The 11,622-nt window shown below is 53.2% G+C and overlaps 1 protein-coding gene across 2 annotated transcripts in view; it reads right to left on the minus strand.

The window, feature by feature from the left end:
• The window catches only part of WRNIP1 (WRN helicase interacting protein 1), a 15,201-nt gene that overhangs the window by 1,011 nt on the left and 2,568 nt on the right, over window positions 1-11,622 (minus strand). Inside the window, exons 2-6 of one of the 2 annotated variants that reach the window (XM_007452099.1) lie at window positions 11,156-11,347; window positions 10,481-10,722; window positions 4,239-4,468; window positions 1,580-1,735; window positions 413-492 (exon numbers count right to left, since the gene is read on the minus strand). In XM_007452099.1, the coding sequence (XP_007452161.1) occupies window positions 413-492; window positions 1,580-1,735; window positions 4,239-4,468; window positions 10,481-10,722; window positions 11,156-11,347 (900 nt within the window). The remainder of the gene's footprint in view (window positions 1-412; window positions 493-1,579; window positions 1,736-4,238; window positions 4,469-10,480; window positions 10,723-11,155; window positions 11,348-11,622) is intronic. The other variant, XM_007452100.1, reaches the window with a different exon arrangement.

Here is an 11,622-nt window from a genome sequence, read left to right on the forward strand (position 1 = left end):
ATTCCTGCTTGAGGCGAGAGGCTGAACCAGACCACTGGTTTTCTTTTCTTTTTTTTTTAAACTGAAAGAACATTTTATTATATGAAATTTTTCTTGAAACCCGAATATATAAAGCTAAGCAGGAGCGGCTCTGTTTGTGGGTGAACTTGCGGAGATTTCCTGTTTGGCCCCTCTGACACTTCTGTCCCCAGGAAGCCCTGGGCACCTCCGCGGCACTCACGACTCCTCCAGTTTGAACACATGACCCTGCTGGCACCCGAGGTCCCCTCTCTAGAGTCTTAAGCTTCTAAGATGCAAGTGAGAAAGCCAAGCGGCTTCTTCAGTGTCCCAGGCACCCATGGTGAGGGATCACGAAGGGACACAGCGTGAGAGCAAGGGACCGATCTGCAAAGAACGAAGCGGGTTCCCTTACCTCGCACTCGGGCATGCCTATAAAGTGACAGCCTTGGTAGGCAGCGACTGCTTGTGTTAATGCAGACGGGTCGGCCAGACCTGCCACACACACAGAGACAAAGGCACGTGTAAGTCATAATGCACACCCCCATCCTGACCCATCACTGCCTGCAGACTTTGACCAAAAGAATCCACTCAGCAAAATCTGATCTCGCTAGCGTACTCGAGACATCTACTGAGTGGGTACTGTGCAGCGTCAAGAATTGTCTCCTCATGGATAAAAACTCTACAGCTAGTAGGAAAAACAGGAGACTACGTACAACCCACATAAGGAGCAGAGGCCGTGAAGACAGTCTACAAGGACGGACACATTAAAAGCAGAACATTTACTGAACCAAAGAAAGGTAGAGCTTTCTGGTCGTTTTCTTTAAATAGTGTCCAGAATCTTCCATCTCTTTCTCAGGAGCTGATGGAACCAGAACATCTGACTGCAAAGCAAATTTAAAATGCTTCTTTTATTTCAACACAGGCACCTCAGCGAGATTGTGGGTTTGGTTCCAGACCACTGCAATAAAGTGAATACCGCAATAAAGCAAGTCGCATGAAATTTTTGGTTTCCCAGTGCATATAAAGGTTACGTTTACACGCTACCATCACCAACAGCATTATGTCTAAAAATACTTTATTGCTTAAAACAATGCTAACCATCATCTGAGGCTTCAGTGAGCCAATCTTTTTGTAGTAGTGGCATCAAAGATGACTTGTCACACCTCTCCATAACAAACATAACGGAGACGAAGTGTGAAATACCATGAGAATTACCGAAGTGTGACAGAGACGCCACGGGAGCAGCTGCTGTGGGAAAAAGGGTGCTGCCAGACCCACTTGACGCAGGATTGCCACAAACCCTCACTTCGTAAAAAACACACTATCTGTGACATGCAGCAAAGTGCAGATGAAAATGAGGGGGCCTGTCTTCCTGCGTGGTCCCCACCGCAGAGGAAGCAGAAAATGGTGACTTTGGGAGACAAACACCCGGAGCACACCCGTCCCCCGGACCCACCCCCGGAATAAGCGGCTGTGCTCACACTGACTCTCCCCCTCCCCACCTGCCCCACACGGAGCCAAGAGCTCCGTGGGCCGAAAGGCAGCAGCACCGCTGGGCCCCGGGCCCCCCGTCACTCACCCACGTCCTCGCTGGCAAATCTCACGAGCCGCCGGGCCACGTACAGCGGGTCCTCGCCCCCCTCCAGCATGCGCCCCAGCCAGTAGAGGGAGGCGCTCGGGTCCGAGCCCCGCATGGACTTGTGCAGCGCGGAGATGCAGTTGTAATGCTCCTCTCCTGGACACCAGAGAGCACCGCTCAGCCGCGGCGGGATGCGGGGTCCGCGCCCACACGCCACCCGAGCCACGCGCTGCTCTCACTCGGCTGACTTCGAGGAAGCCTGAACTAGTGCGGGGCCCAGGACGGCCTGAGGAGAGCGAGGTTGGACAGCCGCGCTCAAGCTGCCCGGTGACCGGTGTGGGACGCTGAGCCTGGATGTGGGCGCAAGGCCCGGCAGCGCGGGCCCGGCCCACCGCGGACACGGAGCACGCAGGACAGCACTCCTCCGCCCGCCTCGCCGACCGTGAGCGAGGAGGCGGCCCCGAGCCTCCCCCGCTGCAGGTCCTCAGGTCTCACGCTTCTCCTAGGTCCGCGATGAAGGTAACACGGTCGAGGCCACGGGCTCTGGAGCCAGGCGGCCTGGGTTTAAATGCCAAGTGCACCAGCCACGTGACCGTGGGCAAGTCTGACCCCGTCTGTGTCTTGGTCCCTCACCTGCAGAATGGGTGCAACACCAGCTGGCTCACGGAGCTGGGTTCACAACGTCCGCCAGGCACAGAGCAAGCGCTGCAGACACGTGTGTGAGTCGGATGTTCCACGCTAGCTTCTATTTCTGCTTTTAGCACATACACCCCTTCATTGCCTAGAATATTCCACACTATGTGCGCAGAACCTCAACCTCAACGCAGAGCAGAGAACCTGTTCGCATTTGGAAATCTCTTCACCCTGACACAGAAATATCGCAGCTAGCTACTGAATCCCCCACGTGGGTAACTATATGCTAGATGACATGAAAAGAAATAATTAAAATCCTCGGGGTGGTGGTCTTTGTCTCAGCAGAGTTACAAAAAAGGCCAAGAGTACCAGCGAGCAGGTTCCAGGGCGAGGCCTCTATCATCCGTATTTATGGAACAAAGCCTGTGAGAGGATGATTCTCTAGGATCTGAAGTGTATTTGTGTCTGTCGACCCACTGTGGGTGGGGATGAGACAGCGGGGGCAGCACGAAGGGGAAGGCTTCTAGAATGTGTGGGTTCTCAAGGCCTGGCCCAGGCGGGCAGCACAGAGCTGCAGAGAATGGGGGTCCCCGTTGTGCGTGGCTCCCCGTGATGGAACGTGACCCGAGAAGCAGGAACCCCCGGCTGGGATGTGTCTGACAGCGCGTGCGCGCGCGCGCGTGTGCACATGCGTAGGTATGTGCTGCAGGGGTAAGGCTGGTGACCGTGGGGCGGGCTGGCGTGCAGGCAGCACCGACACGGGGGAAGGTCCTGTCCTCAGAATCTGTCATACTTGGATTTGAGGATGAGTTTTAGCACTTGCTTTGTGAACTCAGGCTTTGCCATCTGTAAAGTGGGGTAACATTAATAGTTCTACCACCTAAGGTTGTTTTGAAAATTAAAAGACAAACTCCCACGTTAGCTACCGTTACATTAGATGGCAGCTCTCTGGTTTTTAGCTGACAGTCTGATGACACCAGTGGGTCCCGTCAGAAGGAAGAACCAGCTTAGTACAACCACAAGGGAGAAAGAGCAGAGCCCCCAGAGACAACGGGAGTCCAGCAGGTGGGCGTATTCCTACCTCTGGAAATTTTACATTTCGTCCACATCTCCAATCCTTGCATTTGGCCAAAGCGAAGCAATGCTCTACACCCAGAATGTTTTACTGTTCAGATTTTCTGAGCATTCATACAACTTCGGGGCACAAAGTGCTGGGGGCTGAGATGCCTGGGCTGCATCGGGACGTAGACAGGAGCGGCCATGACAGGCCTCCAGCATGTCCTGAGTGGCCCCAGTCGGCTGAGGCGCTTCCCAGAGGTCACATGGCCCGCTCGGTGCCCTCATCAGGAGGCCATGCCCGCAACCAGTCGTTGCCGAGTTTCCCCCACGCCCCACCCTGGACAGTTGAAGGAGCTTCCATCACCAAGAAGCATCTGGCAGCACTGCAGACACGGCACACAGAGTGACAGCTCGAGCCATCAGCTTCCCTTCAAAGGTGTAGAAAGCTACTCCAGTTCCTGCCGTGTGACTGCCGAGAATCACACAGACCCAAGTCTACCCTACAGCCTCATCTGCAGTAGACTCTCTTCAGCACCCGCGTCTTTTATAAAAAGACACAAACGTGCTATGCTTACGACATTTAATATTGCCAGGTCAGGAATTTAATAAGAGCTGGTATCATATTTGGTACCTGTAAATACGGTTCTATGAAAACAGATAAATACACACGTCAACTTTAATTTTTTAAAAAGCTATCATGAAATAAAAACACCAAGTTCTATGTAAACTTAATTTTGCGCGAAGACTCGAAGAATTAAGGATTCTAACTCTCACTCAGCTATAACTCTAACTAAACTGAGCTTCTGAAATTAGAGGCGCACCCAACTTCCCACAATTTCATACCCACTCTCAGGGCCGCCCTGCTCTGCACCCGAGGAGTTGGAAGCAGGTCTGTGACATGGGGCTCTGGGCGGGAGGCGCCTCTATGACCGACACGGAGCTGCCCGGGGGCTCGGCGGTCACTCACCTGCTCGGTCGTACAGGGTGTGAGAGCGCTGGAGGCCTTCCTTCACGGCGCTCTCGGCGACCAGCACGCGGCCGGGAGGGCAGCTCTGCCCGCTCTTCTTCCCGAAAGCCTTCCTGGCGCTCAGCCTGGCCAGCACCGCCAGCTGCAGCCCGTGCAGTGCGGCCCGCGCGTCCCCGTCGCTCAGGCGGGCCAGCGTGTCCACTGCCTTGTCCTCTATGAACACGGAGGGCCTGCAACACCACCGAGAGCGCGTCACACCTGGGGGACACGCTCACCCCGCAGCACTCTGTGACCTTTTGTCCCCGCAAGGCCACTAACGAGCCACCCGAGGTTCAAGCCTCTGCCCTGGATCCCAAACCACTGGGTTAAAGCGGGTCCACGGTGTCACATGGGTTGGCATCACGAAGACTGAGAACTGCCTCGCCCTGGAGTCGCGAGGTGATTTCACTGGACGCTCTGCCCTCTGCACCTGCGGGTTCCGCATCCACAGATTCAACCGGCCTCGGATGGAAAACATCAGGGGGAAAGATTCCAGATAGTTCCAAAAGGCACAGCTTGAATCTGCTACATACCAACAACTATTTACAAAGCACTCACAACATATTTGCAACGATCTACGTGTCACTTACATTGTGTTAGGTATTATAAGTCCTCTAGAGACGACCTGAAGTATATGGATGTGCTCAGGTCCTATGCAAACACTACGCCATTTTGCGGAAGGGACCTGAGCATCCGCCACCCTCGGATTTTGGTATCTGTTGGGGCAGGGGCCCTGGAACCATTCCCCCGCAGATACTGAGTGACAACTACATAGGCATACACATGTTCCTTATTTTACAAACAACCTACCAGGTCCCCAGTCCTTCTGGGCACAGCAGGACCCAGAAGCAGGGCTCTGGGATTTAGGCCTGGGGCATGCTGCCACGGGGCTACTAAGCACATGCGGACCTTCATAAAGGAGGTCTAACCACGACTCCTTTTTGACTCTAACTGAACTACTTTTCCTATTCCCAGTCTAGTCACACAAGATATGTGACACATCTACTTACCTAGAGGGGTCTTATTCTTCCCGGCTAGGTGCCAGCTGCGCGTGCGCAAAGCAAAAAATAACCGTTCAAAGTTATGGCTCACCCTTGTCATCGGCAACCTTCATCAGCTGCTTGGAAAACAGCTCCTAGGCAGCCACTGGGTTGGGCCAAGGCGGGGAGTGGGAGGTGGCCACAAAAGGGGCCCAGCTTGTCTACGGAGGTCCATGCAGAGTTCCTGACCACACACTCATCCCCCACCTCGCTCTGGTGACCAGCCTGAACGACCCCAGTCTGCACCTCACTCCCTGATGATCCCAAGCCACTGTTCTCACTCATCTCCCTGCTCTCTCACCAAAGCCAAGCCTTCCGGGGACTGCCTCCCACCCCAGGAATTAGCTGCGTTGTGAGTGACTCTCCCAGGACCCCTCACAGCTGCCTGGGCCCCAGAGCTGTGCGAACTGCCTGCAGGGCCCCCTCTTCCCTTCCTCATCTGACACTCACCACACACACCGAGGCCACCTCACTGGTTCTTTGTAAAGCTGACGGCCCGCTCCTGAAGCAGATTTTTTTTTTTTTTTTCCCCCGGTACGCGGGCCTCTCACTGCTGTGGCCTCTCCCGTTGCGGAGCACAGGCTCAGGACGCGCGGGCTCCACGGCATGTGGGATCTTCCCGGACCGGGGCACGAACCCGTGTCCCCTGCATCAGCAGGTGGACTCTCAACCACCGCGTCACCAGGGAAGCCCTGAAGCAGATTTTTGATGATTTGGAAAAAACTAGACAACCCACACTAAAGAGAATGTGTTGCATGGGCCCACATCAGAGGGGGTGTAGCAGCCCAGGTATGCCTAAGAGGGAGGGCAGTCGGGGCTTGGTGACGGCACATCATGTGTGTGTGTGTATGTATGCGTGTGCACGTGTGTATACATGCGTGTGTGTATATATGTGTGTACTTGTATACATGTATGTGTACGTGTGTACACGTGTGTGTATATGCGCGTGTGTGTGTTTGGGGGGGGCAGGGAGACCCAAACGGCCTGAACATCTCATCTCAGAACTAATAAAAGCAATGCTTTCCATCTCCTTGGAAGGCTTCCTAGCAACAAAGAGCCCGCAGGGCCATCTGCAGGAGGAAAGGGATCGAGCCGGAGCCCTGAGTGAGCGTCACCTGGAGCCGGGCCATTTGGTGGTGACACGCCATCTCTCCACCCCCGCCACCGCCGGGCCACGAGGACGGAAATCATGTTTCATTCTTTATGCCCGGTGCCCGGTGGGCACCGGGCATTCCACATCTGCACAACGAACGGACTAACTTCAATCTTCCCACAATCTCAGAGTGAAACATGTATTTTTAAACATGGTGACATATGGAAAGTACAAAAAAACCAAAACCATAAAAACCCCTTATCCGTACCACCTAGAGAATGACGGCTACCAGGTCATTTGCTGGATCTGCTCTATGGGCCATCCACCCACGTCTCTGTCAACCTCACTGGACCTGGGTGGTGTGACCTGCGGCTCCGGACACACCGGGTGGCAGAGAGAGCCTTCTGAACACCTTGTGAATTTCTATCCTATAAATATCCAGTCTCGTTTTTAAAACAAAATTGGGGTCGTACCAGATAGCGTTTGCAATCTTACTAACAAAAAATATTACCTTGAAATACAAGCAAGCTACTCAGAACTCTGAACATTATTACTTGTTTACCAAATGGGATTTTTTAAAAAATGTAAACACCAGCAACAAAGGGGTAAAGTCACCTGTTGCTCTGCCACCTTCAGGTCAGGGCTCTGGTGCACGTACCTCCCGCCTGTGTGACTGTCCACCGGATGCACTGAGAGGCATGAAGTGCTTTGGGGCAGAGAACAGACAGATGGGTGGCCTCACACCCTGGCCCTCCCGCTGCTCCTGCGTTTCCACGCCTCCTCATGGGCCTTGCTAATTATGAGAGAAGTCAACTAGCAGACTGTGAGCTAGCCTTTAAAAATGGGGATGAGTTTTACGTGGGTGGAAAAGGAAATCCTTCCTTCGCTGTTTAGACTCTTAACCAAAGTCCACACTGTTCCACTGTCACCCTGTCTATCACGTCTGGAGTCAGGGGACGGGAGGGCACCCCCCGGCCCCCAGTGCACCACAGCTCCTCTTCCATGTGAGCCACGCTCCAATTTCAGCCCCGCCCAAAATGAGTCTTTGTAAACACAAACGAATCTGTCAGCACCTGGGCTCCACTAACCAAGGTGCCACTCGGGACGGTCTCGCGCCAAGTCTCTGATGGGAACTGGCTGCCAATGCCGCACAGGACGGCCAGAGGTCCCCGCCACCGCCAGTCCATCCCAACCCCCGCTGACTCCAGACGGCTTCTGAAGAGGAATAAATGCGCCAGAACACCTTGAGATCTCAGGAGAGGGAACGGAGGAGGGTCATGCGAGAACAGAGGCAGGGAGGCGTGCACCGCCCTTGGCAAAACTCAACAAACAGCCACTACTGCACAGATCACGGGGACCATGCTCCGGCTCGAGAGTTTAAGGCTATTGTAAAACGGAAGCATACTTTTTTTTTTTTTTTTGCGGTACGCGGGCCCCTCACTGTTGTGGCCTGTCCCTTGCGGAGCACAGGCTCCGGACGCGCAGGCTCAGCGGCCATGGCTCACGGGCCCAGCCGCTCCGCGGCATGTGGGATCCTCCCGGACCGGGGCACGAACCCATGTCCCCTGCATCGGCAGGCGGACTCTCAACCACTGCGCCACCAGGGAAGCCCCAAGCATACACTTTTACAATGTTTTTCATTTGGAAGTAACTTTCCAAAGCCACAAAAGAATTAAAGGAGGCGCAATCTACCTTGGGGATAGAGTGCCTGAAATTACACAGCATCCCACAGAGAAATAAGCAGTAGACTGTAAACAATACCGTTATAATGCGATTTAAAAAACTGTTCCATAATAAGGGAAAAAATGGTTTAAATGCACTGGGAAAGATCACATTCCAAAGTAATGAGACCCAGAGAGGAAGTAAGTGACAGCCTCGTCCTCTAGCTGGAGAGCAGCATGTGGTCTGAGCTGGAACCTGGGCGTGAGGGGCAAGGCCAGCTCCCTCCTTCCCCCTTTCCTTCCAAGGCCTGCATCTTTCTGCACCTTGTTTTCCTGTGATCTGGAGGATTCTACAGCTGGATGTCTAAGCTGCAGGAGGAGTGAAGTGAAAACGCACCTGTTATTTCACGCAGAACAGAAGCACATACATGGCTCAGTTACCCGCTCCCTGAATGACAAAACAACGCTCTGTGACTCTAAGGAAAAGGAACACTCCACGGTCAGGGTGACAAGAGCGACGTGCGTCACGTTACAGAGAACTTTTCTAAAATCCAGGTGTGTGGATCTCAGCACAGATTTACTGACTCCACAGCCTCCGGGGCCTGACCCCGGGCACACGCCTTTTCAAACTGTATCCCTGGTAAGCGTGACGTGCAGATCTGGTCAAAAGACACAACTGCTAAATTACACATGGAAGCCTCTGGTTCCTAATCCTTTACAAATTAATACAGTCTGCCTGGACACGAAGCAGCACAGAGAAAGGTTAGAATGTTAATACTCGCCAGTAGCATTTCACTCAGTACCAAGGAGCTACCAAGTAACTCCTTGAACTTCAGGCTCCTTCTTCCAACCGGGTTAGAAGCGCGCTTTCAAAATCCAGCTCCATCACTCAAGCTGTGTAATCTGGGGCACATGACTCGGCCTTTTTGCGTCTCAGCCTCCTGAGCCAATGACCTATGATGTCTCCCAACTTAACTTCTTGTCAGAACTGCTAACAAGTAGACCCACGAATTAAGCCTGATCATCTGCACCCTGCCTGCTGCCCTGGTCCTCGTTTCACTTAAACTTCGGCACAGCCGTGATGGGGGAGGGGATAACCCGACAGTCATCCCGTGACGTACTGATGTGAATAAAATAAATAAATGCTAAACACAAACGTGGCACAGAAAGGTGCAGACATATAACAACAGCCAGTACATGCACGAAAAACACACACACAAAAGTCAGGATTTTTTTCCCCTCTTAATTTCCCTTTATCACTCGGTTCCGTGAGTCCGCAGTGGACGTGCTGCTAGGAGGAAAGCTGGACTGGACGCACAAAGCGGGCAGCAGCCCTGCAGACCCTGGCGCACGCCCCGCACGCAGAGGCCCCTCCTGGAGCTCCCACCGTGGGTGGTGGTCCCGTCTCGGCTCTACCCTAAAGCCACGCAACCTGGGTGCTGATGGGGTCCTCGGCCGCGTCCAGGGCTCTCACGAGGCACCACATAGCTCCTCCGGCATCCAGGACAGAAGCGAGCGGCGGAGGCCAGACAAACGGGGAGGGGCAGCTGAAACCTAAGCCCTGAGCCTAAAATTCGGTCTTGTGCTTTAATCGTCACAGAAGAGCAGCTCCAGAGCAGTGGGGGTGAGGGTGGAGGCACCAGCCTCAAGCAGATGGGCCTCGCCCCCCAGCGTTATGGCTGCTGACGCGGGACCCTGGGGCAGCTGAAGAATACACCCTAATACAAAGAAGGGAAAATCTCTGCCCCAAGTAACCCAGCCAATCATCCACGATACACACCCCGTGCATCACACAGCTCTCACAATAAAGAGATCACCAAGAGAAAAGAGATAGCCTTTAATGCATCATTTTCAGCTAAAATTTCTTTACTTTCACGGAACTGAGTTTGACTTCTAGAGTGCTCAAACGTCATCCTAAAAAGACTTAAGGAGTTTTATGGTAATGTTTGTACTAATTCTTAGTGTCTTAAGAAGAAAAAAAACTGCAAGAACAGGAAATTGGGATCTGAGCATAAACTTCAAAAGATTCGTAAGGTAAGTCTATCCTGTGAAGGAAATAATCAATAAGGCTTTTCATGGTCGGTCTTCCAAGTCTTAAAAAAGAAGTGTGTTAGGAAAAGACCCAAATCTGTCAGCACAAAAGCAAACACCCAAGAACTAAACTAAGAGGCTAAGCAGTAAAGCTGGAAGAACTACAGATGAGCCCAGGATGGGCTCTAACTCGCATGTGAAAAGCCAGGAACCCTTTGCAGAGACAGAGCCACACCTGTCTGCCTGTCTGTAACCCAGCACTTCCCTCCTCCATTCCCGTCCCTCCTAGGACATTTCTCCACCCTGCCCCTCCAGCCCCAGCCGGGGATTCTCCGGGAGGTGCTGCCCCAGGGCCCTGCCGGAGCTGGAGTCACTTACTCAGAGCCGCTGTTGCTGCCGTGGCCCAGAGGGTCGGCAGGGCGGCTGGAGTCCAGGACGTGGATCCCCAGGGAGTTGATTGCCCGCATCAAGACAGTCACCACCGCCTCCACCGGAAGCTTCTCAAGAACGATAACCCGGCAGCGGCTCAGAAGAGCAGCGTTGACCTGGAAGGAGGGGTTCTCCGTGGTCGCCCCAATCAGCGTGATGGTTCCACACTCCACATGAGGAAGGAACGTGTCCTGATCGTGGAGGAAAACAAAAGAAATTGACCCCAGTCGACAACCTGCAGGATCCTGGGTAAGTTGGCTCTTCCTTTCCTTTCCTAATTCTGAGTTCAGGATTAGGTTAGGAACTTAGACTACTCACTGTGAGTCCTGATGTTTAAACATTTATGAAAATTGGAAGCTTGACCCAAAGTGGTGTTTCTGACACGTATAGCTCAGAGGTATACCAACAATTTCACTTATCAGATAGAGGAAGCATTTTCTGGTCACCAAAAAAAAAAGAACGCTAAGAAAAAGTGAGGGGACACAGGCATAAAGGAGAAGGGCTTCTGCGGACAGAGAGTTATCATCACCCCCAGCCCCGAGCATTTATGCAGTGATCTCACGGGCTTTACACTCAAGTCAGCATTCACAAGGACCAAAAGAAAGTGAAAAGAAGTGAACATACCTGCTGGGACTTATTGAACCGATGAATCTCGTCAATAAAAAGGATGGTTTTCCTCTTGAAAAAGCGCTTCTCATTCTGAGCTTGTTTGATGACGTCGCGCACGTCGGTTGTCTTGGCGCTGGTCGCCGACAACGTCACGAACCTCACGCTGTGTTTCTTGCTGTTGTTAGCTATGATGTGGGCCAGCGTGGTCTGCAACAGAGGGCAGAGCGTGGAAGCTGATGAGATGGAGGGATGCGCACCCGGGCTGCCAGAGCAGCCGCGGCAGCGTTCACCCGCGGCCTGAACGCTGAGGCGCGCTCGGCAGCAGATACGATCAGAAACAGCGCAGCGCGCTTCCAAACGTGGAAAAGAATGTTACAAAGAAAACAGGAAAGCAGCTGAAAGTTCGCTGATCCTGATCTCCTCTCCTTCGTGTCTAACCCCATCTGACGCCCTCCTGGGGACGCTAAGATCTCTGGAAGAGC

This window comes from Lipotes vexillifer, unplaced genomic scaffold (genome assembly GCF_000442215.2).
Source record: "Lipotes vexillifer unplaced genomic scaffold, Lipotes_vexillifer_v1.1 scaffold1162, whole genome shotgun sequence".
Taxonomy (NCBI): domain Eukaryota; kingdom Metazoa; phylum Chordata; class Mammalia; order Artiodactyla; family Lipotidae; genus Lipotes; species Lipotes vexillifer.